At 36.1% G+C, this 22,732-nt stretch overlaps 1 protein-coding gene across 19 annotated transcripts in view; it reads left to right on the top strand.

Moving 5' to 3' along the window:
- GTDC1 (glycosyltransferase like domain containing 1) overlaps positions 1-22,732 on the top strand; it is a 452,306-nt gene that overhangs the window by 177,323 nt on the left and 252,251 nt on the right. For all 19 annotated transcript variants that reach the window (XR_009351825.1, XR_009351826.1, XR_009351827.1 and 16 more), the window contains 2 exons: positions 12,424-12,591; positions 15,981-16,154. Coding sequence is in view for 12 of the 19 variants with exons in the window: in XM_059166765.1 (XP_059022748.1) it covers positions 12,424-12,591; positions 15,981-16,154 (342 nt within the window). In the remaining 7 variants the exon portion in view is untranslated. The remainder of the gene's footprint in view (positions 1-12,423; positions 12,592-15,980; positions 16,155-22,732) is intronic.

Here is a 22,732-nt window from a genome sequence, read left to right as displayed (position 1 = left end):
TTGCCAAAGTACAAAGATGAAGAACAGGGTATCCAGTCTATCTTATCGTAATATCCCTTATGTATCTACCTATCTATCTATGAAATACATATGTATTTCAAATATATATTCATATATATAAATATGCTGAATATTTGCTTAATTGAATAGAATGCAGATATTTATAGTCCCAGATACTTGCTTTTTCTCTGCAATATTAATAGAAATTCATCATCTTCCCCCTTTCCAATCCCTGCCCTTCACACATATGAAATTAGAAGTTTTCTTCATTTTTAAGGTCCATCTCAAGCATTATCTCCTTTAAAGCCTTTCTGGATCTCCTGGGCCAGTCTGAAGTGACTTTCTTGCTTCTCTTGTGGCGTTCTGTGTATTTTCTGACACTCCCACACCATGACGATATACAAGTACAAAAGGGAAGAAAGGAAAGGACCAACTCAGAAGGGATGCATCCATGCTCTGCCAAGTGAAAATGTCTGATGTGGTGGGAGGAGTCTTTGGATGGCTTTTAGGTGACCTATGGTGTGTGACCCTTGGATATAGACAATGAAAAATCCAAATAACATGGGGCTTCAGCTGTAAAGAGGCTGTAGTGCATATTTATACCCATGTTCAAGTACTTCTGTCAGTGTTTCTGCTTTTTGTCCCCTCAGTGGGTGGGCTACTCCTCCCCCCCCATTAAATGGAGAATATTTTAATCCCCTCATCAAACATGAAGATGTTCCCATCATTGGAATTAGGAGGCAGGTTTACAAGCAACACCCGTTGTTGGCTTGCTTTCTGTCACTGACTCCACACTGGTCCCGGCTTTGCCTCTGAGTGGCTAACCCAGAGCAGGTAACCTCATGCTATGCTCCTTAGTCACCTAGGAAGCAAGTGTGTTCTGAGGCATTTTGTGAGTGCCGCATATTGTGTAGTTATCAAGGGTGAGACCAAGAAAAAGGAGCCTTAGAAAGTTACCATGCCATGTAGGTTGTTTTGAATGACATAAAGACTTCATTTTTAGATCATCTTAACAATATTGTTTATATATGGTATTTTGTACTTTTCACCTGTTTTCCCTCTTGTTCCTATGTATATGTTAGTTACTAAAAATTTAAAAAGAGGGGCGCCTGGGTGGCTCAGTGGGTTAAAGCCTCTGCCTTCGGCTCAGGTCATGATCCCAGGGTCCTGGGATCGAGCCCCGCATCAGGCTCTCTGCTTGGCAGGGAGCCTGCTTCCTCCTCTCTCTCTTTCTGCCTGCCTCTCTGCCTACTTGTGATCTCTGTCTGTCAAATAAATAAAATAAAATCTTTAAAAAAAAATTTAAAAAGAGGGCAATCATTTAAGATGTGATCAAGGGAAGCATGTGAAGAAAATGTTTTCACTTGTGAAACTTAGACATCCATGTAGATTTTTAAATTTTCATTTTACTCTATTAAAATAGGAAGTTTTAGTTTTTAGCAAGCTAGCTTTCAAATGGTTTCCCCTTGGTGATATGGACTGTGAAGCACATTTGTAGAATTTTTACATTTTGGCTTGATGAGAAAGAGACACAGTGTTAATAAATCAATGTTTATAAAAAATCTTATCATTAAAAAATGGTATGAAAGAGTGGGACCCAGTCTTGGGACTCACACCTTTGGATTCTTTTTCTACTGCAGATGTACACTATTTTTTAATATTTCACTGTCCCAGATACTTTTTGAGTGCCTACTGTGTACAGTGTATTTTACTGGCTTTGACTTTTGAAATTAGTTATCTAGTGACACCCTTATAATTAAAGTGATGTGTAAAATAGCAAAACATTGGGGATACTAACTAAATTATTTGTGGGGGAGGTATTTCTTCAGATGGCATATTAAACACCAAATTCAGGGAAGATTTCAAAGAACTGTCTTGGACTTGCCAAAACAAACATAGGAGAAATAATCAAAACACAGGGATAATCTCTATGAGCAGCCTAACAACAAAATGTCACAAATCAAATGATAGAACAGCTCAATAGACTGCAGGATTCTGGGAAGCAAATTTAAAACAAATACTCAAAAGCACCAAAAAATTTAGGTCTTATGACCGATTATAGAAAGACTGAATATTTAGGAGACACTTTATTTTGTGCTTGTTAATTTTAGCAGTAGATGTGACTCAGTAAAAATAGCAAGTTACCATATTTTTCCTTGTTAGCTTATTCGTTATTTGGGCACAAAATACCTTACTTTCCATGGTTGTCAGGGGTAGTTTACTTGATATACCAGGAGGCAGTTACTCTTATTGTTGTTGTTGTGGTGATTGCTTTAACTATTCCTGTGTCATAATATTCAAGCCTAAAGGATGATGATATCTAAAAGCCTCTCTGTATTTATCTATGGTTTGTTCCTCAGGCTTGTGCCTTAACTGAGCTTTATGTATCTATTTGAGTGGTAGTCTTTCTGGCTTGATTGGTCACCATGTCCTTAAATGTGTGTAATCTTAGACAACATAGGTAGTGTTGGGTTAGGGTGATGATAGGACCTATATCTGTTACCTTGAGTCTCTGGTCTTCCAACTTCATAATATTCAGAAATGAACTCCTGGGACTTGTGAGTGGCATGAACTAAAGGGCAAAGAACATTCCAATATAAAATGATATGCTGCTGTTAAGGAATAGTCTACGATAGATTAATCATGAGCTGAATTATAAATATTTCACATACTAATTATATTAGTTTATGGAGATAAAACACCATATGAAGTGTTCCCAGCACACTCAGCAAGTTAGATGTGCTTTGCATGTTAATTGACTTGGTTCTTCAAGGCTGATGATCATGAATCCCTGAAGATGACAGAAATTATTATCATGATATTATATATTCCTGATCTTTATACCAGGTTGACATCTCCCTTCAAGTTCCTTTTCTTTGGATCGTATCATGAGTCCTTGGTATATTAGGAGAGTGAAGCAGAGATCAGTGCCTGAGATGTTATTAGGGACCCTAAAAAAAGTAATGGGTTCAGACAAAAATGACATCAAATAATGCATCCTAGACTTGTGTTGTGTGCTCAAGGTAGAAGGTAAGTTCTTTCTTTTGGGGACATGAGATACTTCCCAACTTCTTTTTAATGGTAGGAGTAAATATCGTTTTGAACACTTGACTGTATGTAGAGAATCAACCAGTTTGATTTCCTCAGTGTCACTGAGGTTATGAATGACTGATTCATTCATTCATTCACTTACTTGAAAACATTTATTGAGCATCTGAGATAGGTTAGTGAAGGAAAATACAGGACATGTCTGAAAATACAGAGTGGTACCCGTCATGATAGGGAACAGGATACCAAGGAAAAGAACAGTAGATCTGATTTTTCTTGTCAAGGAATTTATACTTTAATGGGAAAAAAACAAGACAACATATGAAATATTGGAGAAGCATTAAAACAGATATGTAAAATTATGTAAGAAACCAGAACCCACATTTTTAATAGATAGTGTTGGTGACCAGGGCCTTTAGTTCAATCAAATTTCCAATGCAATTTCTTTCATTAGTCTATTATCTGTTATCTTTAGTTACCTACTAGGCACTCTACTTTTACCCACCTTTGTAAAACCTGTCCCTTTATTTCTTCTCTATTCCAACCATTGATTTCTTTCTCCTTTTGTATTAAGGAATGTTACCACTGCCCATGTGATTGCACAAGCTAGGAACTTGGCGTTACCTTTACTTAGCCTGTCCCTCCAGTAACCACGTCAATATTGCTGTTATCTTCATTGCTTTTAATATAAGCTGTTTCTTTCTAGCCCAGTGCCTGATCTTGTCCTTGTTATTTCAGTAGGCTGACTCCTTCGTGTGACTTGGGGTGGCCACCTTGATTGTATGTCTTCAGGAGATCCTTCACTGATGGTTACCAGCTTTCCACTAGGTTGTCTAACAGTGTAATCACTCAGTAAATATATGACACATGAAGGGATGAAATAAAACTCTTCAGGTTAGTACGGTTCTTCTGTATACCATTTATATTTTTACTTCTCAAACATAGATGGTGATGAGAAGTACCATACCGAGAACTATTGAGTCACATTCTAATCTTAGATGACTCAAAACCAGTGTGGAATAATTGAAAAAAAAAAGGGGGGGGGTTTGGGTCCAGAACAACTTGGATTTGGAACTTTTCTCTGCCTCTTAGTAACTGCTATTGCCTTAGCACATAACCAAACCTATCATGCCTTAATTTCTTCCTCAGTAAACTGGAAATAATAAGACACATATCTTAGGATGATTAAATTAGACAATATAAATAAAAATAAATCCTTGCATTATTCATGGTTCCTTGTCTTCCTTTAGATTACAATCACATGGCTGTTGGACAGCCCTGGCTTTAAACAAATTGGTTTTATCTTTGGATATATATAGAACAACCTCCCTCTTTTGAGAGTGGTAGTGATGGTGATACTTTGTTTCCTTATCCTCTCGTTTTACTACCATTTTTTTCTCAGCCAGTGAGCATTCACCACTCAGTCAAGGATAATAAGAAGAATAAAGCATTGTTAGTAAAATTATAAATGTACAGTGATCCCCATATTGCTAACAGATAAAGTGTGAACATAGAAAACTTCTTATGCTATAGTTGGGTGCTTCTAGGTCTGACGGAAGATTACCTTTCCAGTTTTATTTGGTTACTTACCTTTTTTTTAAACCCAAAACTTTAAGCAACCATCCCTCTTCTCTGAATGAATTCAAATAGCGTTGATCATTCCAGACCCAAGAACTCAGGACCCAGGATTCTTTTGATACCCTCAATAAACTTGACCTTTCCTGGTCTTCCACTGCTCTTCATTTTCTCTTTCTCCTCTAAACCAATAGCTTTTAGTATCTCTTCCTTCATTTATAATCAGTCTTGCCCTGCTTTGTGACATTTCTTGGGCAGGACAGAACTTTTGTTTCTTTTCTTTCTTGTTATTTAATGTTTCCTGTATTTATGGCTTATTTCACCAGTTATATTGTCAGCTTCTCTTGAACAGGGGTATTATCTTGCGCTTCTTAGTTTGTTAAGACTTAACAATATTTTTTGATTTGTAGACTAATTGATAGATTGACTAAAACAGATATATCCATAAGTGTTCTGAGTGGTTCATATTCCCTTAGGTCCTATGAGTATAGTTTTTTTTTAATAATTTTTTTTATTTTTTATAAACATATAGTGTATTATTAGCCCCAGGGGTACAGGTCTGTGAATCACCAGGTTTACACAATTCACAGCACTCACCATAGCACATTTATGAGAATACTCTTAATAGATTCTGGTCCCAGAATACATCAAAAAAGTTTAAGTATACACAGTAAACATTTCAGTTTATTTCTAAATTTTTTCATTACTAGACACATACTCCGTTCCTATTTCTTCTTTTCTTGTTACCAGCATAATTACTGGGTGTCTTTTATGGATTAGACAAAATACCAAGAATTAAAAGACTTGAGAGTTAGCTTGAGTAACTTGAGACCCCTAAACTTAAGTGGCTCCTTTAGCTAAAAAAGCTCACGTGTGTGTGTGTGTGTGCTTGTGTGTGTGTATCTATCTATCTATCTATCTATCTCTATATATAAATATAATTTGTCTCCTTAAGCAGCTGTGAGGCAGCTCAGAGTGCTGATGACTGTGGAATGGATATGTGTTAAAAAACCACTTGGTTATGCTGTTCAGTGGCATGTCCTACCTATAGACTTTTTCCCTGCCTTCTGGACATGTGTTCTTTACACAGTATTCTCCTGGCCATAATGATAAGCCCAGGAAAGGAACATTACATGGTGGAGTAAAAAAGCAAAACTGATTACTTGATGCTATCCTATGGGACAGCTTTTGGGAAGCTAGATACTCTGTTTAACAGCCTGTAAATGACCCATCACAGGAACCTGGAAATTAAATGACTACATTTCCTTTCCTTTAGATAAGACTTCCATCTTGTATTTTTAATTGTTTTAGCAAATGGAAACATTTTGTTATGCATGTTCTTGAAGGATTTTGAAAATCCATAGCATTTAACATGTAGTAGAAATGGTCTAATTAAGATGAAGTAGCTGACAACTAAAGCATAGTGTGTTAAAATGAATTTTGCATATCAGTGATTAATGAATATTAGAACTCTGTTATCATTCTACATGGGGTTTACAAATGAAAGAAATATATATTTAAGCCAAAGACTTTTGAAGGGCTTGGAAATAAATTTCATTTATGCATGTATAAATAAGCTCCTATTATATTAAAACATTATCACGACACTTTGGAAATGACAAAGTGAAGGGAATGGTAGTCTCCTCTGTTTCAAGTCTTGTATGCTGTTCATCAGCAAACCTGGATGTCGGCCCCTTCTCGTCGCCTCCAGCACTACCATTTTGACCCAAGCCATCGTCACTTCTTTTCTCTTCCCCTTCCTGTTCTCCCGTCCTCGGAGGAGATTCCTTACAGTCTCTTTTCCATACAGTAGTCAGTGTAATGTTTTCTGCTACTAAAAAGTAATAAAACATGTCTTGAAATACGTCATGAAATACATCATGAAATACATGAAAATACATGAAATACATCATATAAACAAATGTAATACAAATACAAGAGGTTATATAAGAAAATTTTTAACCTTGTAGATATGTGAATGTAAGAGTCATGCCCTTGTTGAAGATGCTGTGACACATCACATCATGAAGTCTGTTAAAAACTAGGTTCCAGAAATAATTTTTAACAGAGTGAAACAGCATGGTAAGTATTAGAAATGAAAAAAACAAACTATGCGGTAATGGCAATAATGTACATATACTACAAAGGACGAAGAGTAAAAGTGAATATACCCTATATGTATGTATAACTTTGTCATTTCCCTTCTTAAACATCCTCCGTCTCTTTCCCATTGCTCTTACCATAATGTCCAAAATTATTTTCCTGCTAAGGCCTTTTCTTCCACAGGCTTCCAAACTTCCTTAGCTTCTTCTCTGCCCACTTTCTCATTGAACAAATTGCTTCAGCCTCCTGGGTCGTTATTCTGTTCCTCCACCTGCCAATTTTCTTTTTGCCTTAGCTGCTTTACTTTCCATCATAAGTCTGTCATTTAACCCAGTGCCTCGCAAAGCATGGGTGCTTGGCATGCCCTGGCTAAACAAGCACCAGAATGAAAATGGTGCCTTTTTTCTTTCTGGGAGTGGTTGCAGGTGATATTCACTTAATTTATATTTTTTGTACTTAAAACATTTTCTGTTGTGAACCTGTGCTTTCTAATTATCAGGGGGGAGAAGAAGTAATGCTATTCCAGAATCAGAGAACCTCGTAGGTGAAATCCGGCCAGTCGGGAGGAATTATCGCAAGCAGGTCAACTCTGTAAGATCAGTTCAGTGAGGAATCGCATTCAGGTATTGTGGGTGAAGTGTTGGATTGAGGAAATCGGGTCCAGCCAGAGCTTGCTTTTCGGTACGGTACCCATTAATGGCTATTTCATTTAAGCTTGAATGAATCAAGTTCAAGTTAGTTTAAAATTTAGTTCCTCCATTGCTCTAGCCACATTTCAAGTGCTCCATGGCCATATGTAGCTGGTTGCTGGTATATTGACTATTACAGATATAAAACTTTGCCATCATCACAGAAAACACTGTTTCACAGGAAGTAAAGGATCTAGAATCCTAGGGCGTCTATATCAAGGAACAAGAATCAAGATAAGCAGTAATGGAACAACAAAGACTGTTAAGGAGGCTGAGCAACATGAATCTAGACAAGGAGTTTAGGTATTGAGCAAGGACACTCAACTGGAAGAATGGAATTTACTCTTTTGTCAAAATGCTTACTGAAGCCCTGCAAAGAATTATTTAAGAATTCAACCCAAACTAGTATCCGTGATAAATTGTGTACTCTATCTCGTTATGTGATAAAATTGTTAAATGCTTTTGTGGGGTAGAAGGGGCCATTGGAAAGACTTCATGGAGTGAGATTGAGATAACTTAGTTCATGAAGTATTATTACTAGATTGCATGGTGGTAGTTGGAATATGGAATGCCTGTTTTTTGTTTCTCATTTCACTGCCCTTCCATACCCTTTAAGATAATAAAAGTATGCATTCTGATAATAGTGGTCACATTCCTACAGTGCTTAGGTGTATTTCAGCATCTCTTTTTATGTATTAAGAGAATAGAATAAAGGGCAAATGACTAGTTTATTCAAACTGAGCCAGAAAATCTGAGATCTCTAATCTTGAATTTCATTAGAACAGTTTTGGATTCCTTAAGCAAATGTGACTCGGATTGTAGATCCTAATGTGCATTGGAAACAATTGAAACATGTATGGATACAATCTCAGATACATAGAACAGTGTTAATGTGGTTGCAGCACAGAGCATTTTGGTTAGACGATTATAATAGCAGCTTACTTATACTTTTGGTGAGATGGTGTAAGCTAATGATGTAGCCGTTAATTTGAATTTAGCAGACATTTTAAATATAGGTTTCTCTTACAGAGACAAAAGTTGCAATTTAAAGCTCTTTGGTGGTCTAAAAACAGCTTAATTCTCTAGTAGCATGGGAATAAGTACTAATCCAGCTTATACAGTGATTGTACTATGTCATGTTTGTGAAAGATTGCACAACCGCTTTCTCTGGTTTTTATGTTAATTTAAAAATATTAAACATAAAACCTTATAACATCTTCATGCTGAGATAAACTGTTCAATTTAACTTGCACTCAAGCAGCAACTGTCAGGAATTATCTTGTTCCTAGTGGTTTTTGCTATCACCTTGTGCCCTTTCCTGTCAGAGACACAGTGTGGGATGATAAAGCTCACCTTGTTAGGATTTATTGCTTAAATAATACCTGAGGAAGGACAGTGGAAGCCTGGGGGTTAGCTCGCTGCTGATTGAGTGATGTCATTTATTGTATTTACTTTTTTTTAATTACTGGAAGTAGGCAAAGTAAAAATTGCCTGCAAGTCTTACTTGTGTTCCTTTTGTGAGCATATTCATTGCTTTTTGGGGGGTGTCCTTGACTTACACATTTATGGAACTGCTTGCTGTCCAATTTAACTCCTATTTTACAAGTGAAAAAATGAAGAAAAGATGTTTTCCTAATGATGGAGATAATTTCCACAATTTAGAAGTAGTGAGGGCTATTTTAGGATCAGTTATAAAAATAAAATGATTTTCCTATTAATGATTTAACAAACTGAAGGAAGTTTTGGTGTGGGCAGTTTCAAATGGGTAGCATTATGAAAATTTGATGTGGGCAGTTTCATATGGGTAGTATTATGAATTATGAAAAATGATTATGAAAATCATTGCCATTTCACTTCTGAATGTATTACATTCTTTTATTTAAGAGGTTTTATGTGGAAGGCTCAACTTTAGATCTGGATTCCTTAATTATGGGTCAGCTAGCAGGTAGGGAAGGAGAGGAGGTGTATGGTAGGAGTAGAATGAAGGACTGTCCTTGGTTAAACATTTGCTAGAGATGGTCCATCCTGAGGATAATTCTCATATAGGAAATTAACAATTGGGTTATAACTAGAAATATATCTATAATGGGTTATTTATATAATGGGTTTTATATAATTTTATATTATTTATATATATTATATGTTTTATTTTTAATTTATTTTAATTTTATATAATTTTATATTATTTATATATGATTTTATATAATTTTATATAATTTATATAATATGGGTTTATTTATATAATGGGTATTTTTCCTTCTACTTATTGCCATTTAATGCATATTCCCTCAAATTTGTAGTTTTGTAAATGTATAACTGAACAAAAATATACCATTAATTTAGATTAATCAGTTGTTAACATTTTATACATTGTTTATGTCTGTGCAAATATATACACATAAATATTTATTGTTATTAGAAGCCTTTTAAGTGACCCATGGAAGAATTAGTTGTAGATGTGGTGAAACTTCACATGTAAATAATTCAAAGTGTCTCCTAAGAATAAGTATATTCTTATACAAGATCATAATACAATTATTACACTTGAGAAATTTAAGATTGATAAAAATTTACAGTCTTATATTGAGTCCATATTCAGAGTTTTTGTCCTTATAATATCATTTATAATTGTCTTTTCCCCATCTAGTATCCAGTCAGGAATCACACATTAAATTTTATTTTGGTATCTCTTTATTTTCCTTTAATCTAGATTTTTTTTTCTTTATGACTTTGACATTTTTGGAAATCAAACCCTGTTATTTTGCAGAATGTTCATTTGATTGTCTCCTCATGACCAAATACAGATCAGGCCTTTCTGGCAGGAATACTACATTGGTGATTTGTATCTTTGTCAGTGTATCACATTGGGAAATACATATCACTTGTCCTGTTATTGTTCATATTAAGTTTGATGACTTGGGTAAATTGATGTTTACCAAATTTGTCCACTAAGGTACCATTTTTTTTCTTTATAGTTAATAAGTAATATGGGGGCTGCATTTAATGACTCTTTCAGCCTCATGTGTGAAAAACATTGAGCTTGCTCAGGTCTCATGATTAAGAATGAGTCATTGCTTGCAGTAGTATTGCTTGGAGGGAAAGGAGGGGATATTACTCAATAATTAGACCCAAAAGTCATCATCCATTTTCTCTTAAGAAAAATATTGATTAATTGAGATAAATATTTTATTGTTTCGTTTACCAAGAATCAGATTTTTAGATAAGCAAGTATCTTCATATTTCAGAATTTTCAGTCTAAGCTTTAAAAGAAAGGGTTATAGTTGATGGCGGCAGTAGGCATATTTTTGGACAAAATGGGGCATTTTTTTCATCATAATTTTTCTGCTTCCTTTAGTTGAGTACAGACAATCAAGAGAAACAAATACATCTCCTTTGCAAGATGTTTTACTTCAAAGCATTAAACCATGACATTAATACAGCAGTGTGGGTTTAAAGAGAGATCACTCCTTTTGGTCTTCGGTACCTTTTTTAGTCCATGAAGAAGACACTTGAATTCCTGTTTATGATATATGCACTTATCATGTAATCATTCTTCTTATGGGAAAGGCTAGTGCCGCAGATCGTATAAACACCTGAAGTTAGCCATTTGGCTTGTCAGCAAGGGAGAATTTATAGTAGTTGTAATCATGGTAATAACAAGTATGATATTTTGTATTTATTAAGTACAGAAAAAAAGCATTTGTAATGTAAGTGGTCCACAGTCAATTCATATCCATGGTGTAATGAAAAGTACTTCAGGCTTAGAAGACCAAGAGTCTCTGCTTTGGCACTTTACACCAGCGTGATTCTGGAAAAAAAAAGAAAACAAAAAACAAACTCTTAACCTTCTTGAACCTCATTTTTTAGAATGGGAATTAAAGCTATAAGGGTCAAATGATGCTACATTATGTTATAAAGGTGGCATTCCATCAAAATTGTGCCATCTAAGTGTCCTCCGCTGTTCAGGGGCTGTAATTTAGTCCTCTTTTGTATCCATATGTGGTATACCTCATTAGGGCAACATTTCCAGGTTGTCCTAGATATTATTCTTCTTTCTTTTTGTTTCTTTTAGTTGTTCATATCACTATTGCAGGCAGCATTTATCCAGTGGGCTCTCTTATTTCATCGTTTCTGTTCTTTGTTAGACTATGGCACATAGTAGGCATTTAGTAAATATTTGCGGAGTGAATGAATGAATAGACACTTTCATTTATAACCATGGTAGGTAAGATTTCATTTTCTTATTTCCACAAAGATAAGGAATCAGCTTTCTTCTTTTTTTTAATATTTATGTTTTATATAAGGAGTTTTGCAGATTATACATCTGGTGCCATTAATAGTCCAGTAATGGAAAATAAAATATTTGAAAAAAACACAAAGATTGCAGAACAGTTTAAAAAAGGGAGGGGGAGGAGGGACAGTGAGAAAACATGCCAATAGAAAAAGACCACACTCGATAAATCTATTGCATAAATCAAAAGGGTTTATGTCATAACATGAACATGTGCCATTCCTGCTCATATATTGAATTTCGGTAGTTGGTTGCATGAAGAAGTCAAGTGTAATGAAACTGGCCAGCAAAGTATTCCCCAGTCAGCCTTATCTTTGTTCCATTTGTCCTTCAGATAGAGCATTTCTTGCCTTTCTCAATAAAATCCGTCTGGCTTTTTTCTTTTTCTTTTTTTTTCTTTTTCTTTCCTTCTTTTTTCCTTCCTTCCTTCCTTTCTTTTTCTTTCTTTCTTTCTTTCTTTCTTTCTTTCTTTCTTTCTTTGCATCTCTCAGTAATGGAGCTGAGAAGACCAATGAGATTCAGGGCTTTTATAGTTCTTAGCTTTTTAAGAGATGAAAATTTAGAATGCTGCTACATGGTATTAAGGCTTAACTATTGATGTGTCCTTGTAGGGGATGTGTTTTTCTTGGGTTAGGAAGAGGGAAAAGGGGAGAAAGGTGAAGGATGACTGCTTCAAGCATGCTTGGGACAGTAAACTTTAATTTCCTTGTTTCCTAGGATCCTCTTTGCAAGCTCAGTGTTGAACCTGACTGAATTGGTTGCCCTTCGGCCTGACCTTGGGAAATTGAAAAAGATTCTCTACTTCCATGAGAACCAGTTGGTATATCCTGTTAAGAAATATCAGGAGAGGGATTTCCAATATGGATACAACCAAATTCTCTCATGGTAGGTACAGATTGTGTCATTATATTTAGTCCTTTGCCCCTGTTTTCTTTATAGTTAGCTTTTAAAATTTGAGACCTACTGTACACTTATTTTAAAAACTCATTAAAGTAGGTATGTATGTTTAAGTGTATCTTCTGTGGTAGTAATTGCTTGTGCCTTTGATATACTTTGAGATATATATATATACATACATATGTATATATGAACAACTAATCTTTTTATAAAATATACAAATGTAATAATCTAATTATATGTTGAATTAGTTATCTATTTTCTACAACATTCAAAATAGAATCAAAGTGTTGACAGAGACCTTCTTCACCCCTTGATTCTATCATGTATTGTTTAGGGGATACTTTTAGAAAAGAGCCAGTTAGTCTATTATCATTTACCAACCACTTTCAATATATCCAGCTGAAATCAAGTTAGAAATTTACACAGGAAGAAATTAAAAATTAAAACATAATAGAGCAAGGAGTTTTAATCCTTTTTTCATATTATTATTATAAGAGAAAACTATGGAAAATGAATCTTTAGGTGGTTGGGTTTTTTTCCCCTCATTGAATCTTCTGAAATTGCACAGCCTTAAAATACCATGACATTTCAAAGGTGATGGTCCTTCTCTGTTGTTACTTCAACAAAGTGTATCTCTTGAAGCTTAGTTAATGAAAGAAGTTAATAACAACTCTGAAATGGCTTTGCGATTGGATCCTGCTCACAGAACTACAACAGTCAAATAGAATCAGGTTGGCCATGATTGGGTACATCTTACTCACCTTTTTTAAATAGTTATTAGCAATTGGGATTGATGATGTGCTTAAACAGGCTCCCAACTCTTACAAGCATATTCCATAGTTTAGTTGACTTAGAAAAACAGCTCTATGGTGATATTTCTGTGTTTTGAGCATTTCGTAAATGTTTTCCTGCCATCATTTTTACAAGCTGCTTCAGTCGTGAAGTAGCAGCACTATCAAAATAGAGTGGAACTGCTTCACGTCAAATGTCTCATAAAAACATAACCATTTTAAAATTTCATAATAAAATTAAAATACTTTATTTTATATTGAAACAGAGAAGGCAAATATGTTTTAAAAACAAAAATAAAATCATTTTGTGCTTTTATCAATATGGAAAACATTTGTAATATTCCTTTGATTTCTTGAATTAGCATCATTCTTTTCCTCTGATAGTGTGTGTTTATTACCCCTGAGAAATAACTGGAGAAAAAAATTCAGTCTATTTTTCCCTTTATGGGTGGCTTTAAAGTTAATGGAAGTTATACCCACTCATATCGGAGAGGAAATGCATGAAAAGAATATTTTTGTAGACTGTCTTGAATCTTTAATTTAGCATAGAATGGGTTTTTAAGAGTGTAAGTAGTTGGGTTTCATGCCTTATGAGGGCAGATATCTAAAAAAATTTTAGCTCATTGCCCCTCATCTCTGTATTTTATAAAAGATTGTTTTTTCTCAAAAGGAATGAGACTACAAAAGCCTGTACATGATTTTCCGTCATTGCTCTTCTCAAGAGGGTAAACTGATTGACAAGCTCAGATAGGAAGAAGTAGACTCGATTACTGGTTAGACTCTTTATGAGAAAAAAATAGTTTGCTGTTGTCCAGAGGAAAAATAAGAGTGTCAGAAAGCAGTCCCGTTTCACATTCTCTTTGAAAAGTATGAGTCTTGCTTCCTCAAATGTTTCTTTAGGTTTCTTGCTGACTTCTGCTTTTGTTGGCACTGTTGGATTTCTTTTCTTGACCGAGTGGCAGTTAAGGACCTCAGAGGTGACTGACATAAGCACTCACCTTAAATAGAGGTTTCACTTACCCTCTGACTTATGAACACATGTTGTAACTGTATATTATGACCTGCGGGTCGCTATTACAATATGTGACATATGGTGAAAACAGACTAGCTGTAAAACATCCTTCAACTTTTGGTCTATTATTATATTGGCTTCCTTATTGCTTGCTGATGTGTCAGCACTTCTGTGACATTCTTTTGTATTATCGGTGCTGTTATCACCCCTACCCCCAAATTTCCACTAGGTTGCAACAACAACAACAACAAAACTTATGTAGAGAAAAGCGGTTTTGCAGGGGAGGCATAAAGGTGGCAGTTCAACGTTCCTTTTGTAGGCTTTTCCTTCTGCTGTGTATTAACAACAGGAACTTTGGCTGTCCTCAGTAAATGGAGTATTTGCTATGGTATCCCTGTTCTGTAAGCTCTACCTTTTCATGAGTGTTTTGCCGTCTTACAGGCTTATATGTCTTTTCCATTTCCTTGATTTATCAATTTTAAGGTGAAATAAAACTAGCTGCTATTTGAGTTTCTATATCTTCTCACTAAAACATCTGTGTGTGTTTTAGTGAGATCCAGTGACACTGAGACACTGAATCATTGCTTAAACAAAGAGGGCCATTTTAAAAAATCAAACCAATTATTTATTAAATCAGTTTTTTGACTCATGAAGGGAACATACTACATATTCAGTTTTGTCCAGGTTGCCCTAAGTTATCATTTGTGTTCATTGGTCTTCAAGAAAATGTTAGAGGCAGTTCTGAACACTGTGGACACATGTATGCCACCTAGAATTGGTTAATCACATTTCCTTATAACAATGTGTTTCAGATTACTTGTATTTTAAAAATATTAAAGGGAGGAATACAATCTTGCCATTGAAAGTAATAGATAGTATTATATTTATTTCATTTAATTCTGAAGGTCCGGCGTATTGTGATCCTTCTTCTCCTTTGATGACCCCAAATACAATATACTAGTAAAATAAGTTATTTATAGAGATCCCATGTAATCCTTCCTGTAGAATTCCAGAACTTTAAAAAATCTAGTGGTTTCTTAAAGCGAAGGTTAAATAAGAAATCAACTTTTACAACATGTTTAAAGGTATGCTTTTGTGTGAAATAGCTTTATCTGAACTAGTCTTCTTGAAGGTACTGAAAAGTTCGGCAGATGTCCTCTTGTCAGCAGTATGATATAAAATGGTGTATATCACTGACATAAAAATCCAACATGGGTATGTGGGCCACAAAGAAGAAGGCCCTGCTGTACTTAGTATCGCTGATGATGCAGAAAGTCCTGACACTGCAGAAAAATAAACATTGTTTGATACCTCATAAGATCCCAGTACATCATTTAATTCCTCTCTTGCCTTTCCTCCCTGATGCCAGCACTCTAACTTACCGTGATACAATGGGAACGAAACGAACTTCTCTATTAGAGGCCATTTAGTAAATACTGATGGGAAATGCAGAGTTCTTTGCAAACCCAAGTACAGTATAAACCCTGATCAACACAGAGGTCTTGAGCTTATAAAAACTAACTGTGCATGAGTGTGGGTTCATCATTTGCATTTATCCCTTTCCTTTCCAGCCTGGTGGCTGATGTGGTGGTGTTCAACTCAGTTTTTAATATGGAGTCATTTCTCACCTCTATCGGAAAATTTATGAAATTGATCCCTGATCACAGACCCAAGGATCTGGAAAGCATCATCAGGCCCAAGTGCCAAGTTCTTTACTTTCCCATCAGGTTTCCTGATGTGAACAGGTCAGTATGTTTGACTCCGTTTTTCAATAATGTGTTCATAAATTATTTCCAAAATGTATAGAAATTTGTGGTGTTCTTGCCAATTTTAACTTTTCAGCATAAGCATGGTTAATTAGAGAATCAAGTTCTATTTCAAACCATGCTGTGATTTACAAACATTTTAAATAATCATGTGTTTTGATGATCCCTGAATGGTTAGTTCTGATATTGAGTTCATCTTTTCTTCTCTGATACTTAACTGGTTTCCTCAAGCAAGCTGCTTTGGCTTTTTTGACACTTACTGTTTTGTTTCTTTCTTTGTTGTTTTGTTACAGAAGTCATGGTCAAGCATATTTCTCAGCCTTTGCATTCAGCTTATGCCCATGGGTTTATATGTATATAGCAACGGTTCTAAGTAGATCAATGGTAATTGCACTGCTTGGGTTACTTTCATTTCCTGTGTTATTTTCTTCTATTTTTTTCCCTCTCCTTTTCTTTTTTTATTATTTATATTATTATTATTTTTTTTAAAGATTTTATTTATTTATTTGACGGCAGTCACAAGTAGGCAGAGAGGCAGGCAGAGAGAGAGGAAGGGAAGCAGGCTCCCTGCCAAGCAGAGAGCCCAATCCGGGGCTCAATCCTAGGACCCTGGGATCATGACCTGATCCAAAGGCAGAGGCTTTAACCTAATGAGCCACGCAGGTGTCCCAATTATTTATATTATCTTAATAAAGAGTTAGGTCTTCTATATTAGGTTACAAATGCACTTAATTGCCATTTCTCTTTCTCTGTTACTAAGGACATTTTTTATTACCCTTGTTGCTGGGCCCACCCTGAATTAGCAGTGGATGATGTGGCTCAAAGGGAACATTTTCAAATTCCTTTTCACTTCTGATTAAACCTAGCAAAATGGTTTTTATTACCAGTAGGAATATTTCTCCCGTGTGAACAGAAAGTTTACTTCAGTGGGACTCATACTAGTCGGGGATGCTGCTGTTTGCCACTGAATATGTCCTTAAAAAGGGTTCAGGGACAGCTGTTTCTTCCCCATCGCTGAAAGGAAGGCAGGAAACAATTTAATGTCTATGCATGTTATGCAGGAGGTCAGCATTACTCTCTGTATTCTAGATTTACTGAGTTCACCCAGATTTTGCTGTGGAATCAGTAATCCTCATCAGCACTCTTAATGCTGATTTATTTGAGTGTTTACTAGTTAGTATTTCATTGAAGAAAAATCTGCCTAATCCCAAATCAAGTTAGTGAGTCATAAAATTTAAGTTAGACAACCTTGCCCAAGTCTTACTTTATGGAGTTCAGAAAGCAGAGGCCCAAGGAAGCAGAGACTGGCTTGTACTCACACTACTGATTGTCACCGACTGGATTAACGTTTAGACTCCATGGTTCTTTGTTCAATTTTCTGTTTACTGTTCAAGCTTCCTATTGCTATAGGTCATTTGGTAAAAATACTTAATCATTTATTTGGAGTTTCGACAACTGTCAGGCTAAAGGAAAAAAAGATCAAAATTGATTTTCAGTTATAGATGCATATGTATATGCATATATAATGTGTATGTATATATGTATGTATGTATTTATTTGTAAGTTTTAAAAATTTATTTGACAGAGAGAGACACAGCGAGAGAGGGAACACAAGCAGGGGGAGCGGGAGAGGGAGAAGCAGGCTTCCTGCCGAGCAGGGAGCCCCGTGTGGGTCTTGATCCCAGTATTCCGGGATCATGACCTGAGTCAAAAACAGGTGCTTAACGACGGAGCCACCCAGGCGCCCCTATCATGTGTATTTATATATGTAATATGTGAGATGAGAGAATTTCAACTTTCCGGAAAATACAATTGTTACACTGTAGACCTATGATTAGTTAAAACATAGTTATATTTTAGGCCATATTTTTAAAATATGACCTTTATTTTTTTGACATTTTTTAAGGTTTCAATATAATGTACACTCAAAATGTACATCTTTAATTTAGTAGGTGGTTATACTACATCTTAATTATTATCACTATAGAATTCCAAATACATAATATGTTTTAAAATTTATTTGCATCTGATATATTCCTACAACATCATATGTTTTAATACACCTGTGGCAATTGAATAGTTTATTAATTTGGACTATATTACCATAAATAAATCTAGCTAAATGGAAAAAGGTTAAGAAATATTGTGGCCAAGATAACATTCATAAGCAAGGTCTTAGCCCAGAGTGTTATTTGAATTATTTTCAAATGGTAATTTGCTTTATCCAACCCAAACTCATATAGTGTAAGTAAGTGATTATTTGCATGAATGACAATCATTCTAATGCCTGCAGTCTTAAAAGAGTATTATTTTGTTGAGATGTTGAAAAATATTTAGTAATTCCAAAGGCAACATAACCAAGATGATTAAAAAAAAAGAAGAACTTTTGAATGCTTCTATCTTTCTCTTTGTACAAATATTGTTTGTTCATGGCAAAAAAAAAAAAATAAGTAAAAAAAAAGTAGAAGATATAATTAAATTATTAATATAATATGCTATAATAGTGTATACTATAATGGATATTAGTCAGAGAAGGAGAACAGCTGTATTTCAGCCAAAAAATATGAGGATTTCTAAAGTTGTTAACAGTTAAGATTCAGAGCATATCAGTCACATAGGACTTCAGTAAGATGACTTCGTGGCAACTACTGTTACCTATTACCCTTCTCACTCCTCACTGCCTTGTCTTTCTCAAAGACCAGAAAAATTGTTGCAAGAAAGAATATCACTTGAAACTATCATTACATGTATTGGGGGCACCAGGGTGGCTTAGTTGGTTAAGAGTCCAACTCTTGGTTTTGACTCAGGTCATGATCTCAGGGTTGTGAGATCGAGCCCTTTTAGACTCTGGGTCAGCAGGGAGTCTGCTTAGGAGTCTTTCTTTACCCTCTCTCTCTGTGCTTCTCCCCCTGCTCATACTCTAAGTAAATAAATAAACAAATAAATGTCTCTTAAAAAAAAAGAAATTATCATTATATGTATTAAATATTTGGGGATGGAAAAGCTTTTAAACACTGGAGGCGTACATACATGTATTTGAGTCTTGACAGCCACTTACCAGCTCTGTGACCTGTATATGTGTAATGACCCTGAACTTAGGTTCTTTAATATTACGATTATATTTACATATCACCTATATAGGCATTGTGTAGTGACTAAAGGAAATAATGCAAATAAAGGAAATGCAAATAAAGGAAACACATGCAAAATGCTTAGCATAGTGTCTAGTACGTGATAGCCCCCCGCCCACCCCAGTAAAGGCTACTTCATCATATTAATTTCCCCACTCCCATTGTTATATAACCTAGCACATTTATTGCCACCTGAATATAAAGTACTCTCTAACTCTCTCTCCTTTCTTAATCAGCACATTAAAATACAGAAGTACCCTGCCAAAGGAGCGGCCCAATATAAACAAAGAGGTTCATTTATTATTCTCTGTATCATTCTGACTCAGTCTTTGGGCCTCATAGGAATCTACCATCCATTGGTGGGGCCAACTCCTTACTTTGATTTTTTTCTTGTCCCAATTTTCCTCCTTCCTTCTTGAGCTCAGCCTCCATGTTTGATCATTATCCTTGCTGTCTTACATATTCTCTCAGTTTTTTTGCCCTTTTCCTTAATTTGATCAGGAGAAAAACCTCCAGCTGTACTTGATAGTCTACCCTAAATGCACATGGTCCTCCTGAGCTGCCTGGTAAGCAGACCACATTTCCCATCTACTAGATAACTAATCATGAGTTTTTCTTGCTTTGTAGACTTCTGATACCAAATATTCTATCTTCACTCTCAGATTATGACTGAGAAAATAGCAGCAATCGGCAGAGAATTTCTATATGCTGCTACCACCGTGTCAGCTCATCCACACACTTCTGGGTGCATATTCTTTTTCCTTGTACCCATTAATGTGGATGAACTGACTTTGCTTCCATGTGAGGCCTTTGCCTCCACGAGAGTCCAGCCTTCTTGCATATCTAAGAACTACTGCCCTAGCAATTTGTCCTTCTCTGTTCTGTACTATCAGTTCCTGTCTTCTGGGTCACTATTAGCATTAAAAAAAATGCTATTTGTTTTACATCTTTAAAATTAAAAAAGCCATTTCTTGATTCCACTTATCCCTTCTGCTACTGCCTGTTTTCCTTCTCTCTGTTAGTAGCAAAACCTCCTGAAAGAGTTTTTATCTGCTCTCAGTTTTATTTCTACTGTTCTCTCTTACAGCTACTCCACTGAAACTATTTTTGTTAAGGTTACCAGTGACTTCCATGCCTCTCTAAATCCTGTGGTCAATTCTCGGTACTCATCTTGCTTAACATATCAGCAGCATCTGACACACTATGACACATTTTTCAATTGTTTTCTAGGACACGCAAGTTGTTATTTTTCAGGCTTGTTGCTGGTTTCTCATCATTACCTTGGCTTTGAACTTCACACTGGCCTTTGACACTCTTAGCACTTAAAGCACTGATGGAAGAAGAGTCCAGGATTGAAAGAAGAAAAAAGAGTCAGGAAGTCAACACTGAGAGAATTGTCCTCTAGAGAAGAGGGAAGAGGGTCTAAGAAGATGGCCAGTAGTAAATTCAGAGAAGTAAAGTTAGATTATACTTTTGAATTTGATAAATAAAGGATCAGTGATACCCCATCCTGCATTCTATTAAATCACAGAAAAGTTTCTTGTGTTCTTTCTAGTAGCCAGAGAAAGTTAGGATGCAAGTCTAGGTGAGATCTCTTTCCTGTCTGTCTGTCTGTCTATCTCTGTCTCTCTCTCACACATACACAATGTGTATACACACACACACACACACACACAGAGAGATTCTGCTCCTCATTTGTGGATGAAAGCACCAAAGTTCAGAGATGTTAAGTGTCTCCTGGTAACCACACAGCAAAATATAGACAGAGCAAAGACTGGAACTCCTATCTCAAAATCTCCATCCCATGCTCAACCCACCACTTATTGTGAATGCAGTTTCAGAGGTCCTGATTATCTGATTTCTCAGCTGACAGCAGATTAGCAGCATCACATTGGGGGCGCGATAAAGGCAGGCTCACTGACAGCAGTAAAAAGTGACAGCTGACTGACAGCTCGACAACAAGGGAGGAGAGAGATACACTATTAAAAAAAAAAAATACATGAGAAGTGAAAAAGCGTAGCAGCCTGGAGCCATTCTATGGCAGGGTAGGCAACTGCGCAGGTTGAAGAACCCTCGCAGACGTTTCTCCACGACTGTACAGCTTGTACATCACAAGGGTGACTGTGAGGCATTAAAAAATGATAGCCAGTAAATTCTGTGTCAGATGGAAGGAAATGCATAACTCACTTTTGGTAGAAATGATAAACAACAGCAAATGAAGGTAGACCTCGTGCCTCGCTCTAGGATATATGGGAGCCGTATGCACTGAAGGGAGGACAGTAAGCATCTAAACCCTTCCCACTCAGTGGTAATATCTGTAGGCTTTGGTGACCAGAGAATATTTCAGGAAGCTGTTTTTTTAGATGTTCCTGATTGGAGCCATTTTGTGGGCCAAATCTCCCTTTGTTGCCGGGGTGCGTAGACTGGCTCCTTTGGTCCTGAAGGTGTCTAGGCCTGCCAGATGGTCAGTGGTCAACAAGATCGATTTTGCAATATTAACACCATGCTTTAGCCTGTTTGGGTTGCTGTCACAGAATACCATAGACTGGGTGGCTGATCAACAGCAACAGTTTACTTCTCATAGTTCTGGAGCCTGGAAAGTCCAAGATTAAGGCTCTGGCAGATTTGGTGTCTGGGGAAGATCTGTTTTCTGTGTCTGTGCTGTGTTCTTACATGAGGGAAGGAGCGAGGGAATTCTCTGGAGTCTGTTTTACAAAGGTACTAATCCCATTGATGAGGAATCCACGCTCATGATGTGCTTATCTCCCAAAATCCTCGCCTTCTAATACATACGGGGGCAGAGTAGGATTTCAACACAGGATTTCTGAAGGACTACAGACATTCATCCTGTAGCATGCCAGAAGATAAATGTGATCTTGAGACTCGATGAGATGAGACTCCTGACTGGGAAGCCTGTGCTGTGTTAGAGGGTATAGGTTATAGATTGGAAATTAAGGAAATTTCACTGTATATATCAAGAAGGCAGATTTCCTGTAGAACTCCATGTGCTGTTGGTTGTATGATGGAAAGAATAAAGAAAACAGTCTTACAGCCCGCAGAGCCAGACATTGGCTAGAGGAAGCCAGTATTTTCCTACTCCAGGTCATGTAACTGCCAAACAGGCAATGCCTGGTACAACTTAGGGGATTTTATATATCCAGGCCTTGTGTGAGTCTCATTCTAATGAAATCAGAACATCAGAGGGATTTGCAACTTGCTTTCTGACAGGGTCATCTTTAGAAGGCAGAGTTAACCATAACAGCTAACCTTACTGATTCTTATTTTAGCCCTGCATTGTGCTAAGCCTGTTAGATGTATTTTAGCATTTTGTTCTTCCAACAATTCTGAAAGCTATTTTCCATTTATAGTTGAAGAAACTCAGCCATAGAGAATGTAAATAACTTTTTGCCTACGGTTGTACAGATA

The sequence above is a fragment of the Mustela lutreola genome, chromosome 3 (genome assembly GCF_030435805.1).
Source record: "Mustela lutreola isolate mMusLut2 chromosome 3, mMusLut2.pri, whole genome shotgun sequence".
Lineage (NCBI taxonomy): Eukaryota > Metazoa > Chordata > Mammalia > Carnivora > Mustelidae > Mustela > Mustela lutreola.
Note: the sequence above shows the minus strand (reverse complement) of the source record. Positions and strands in the feature narration are given on the sequence as shown.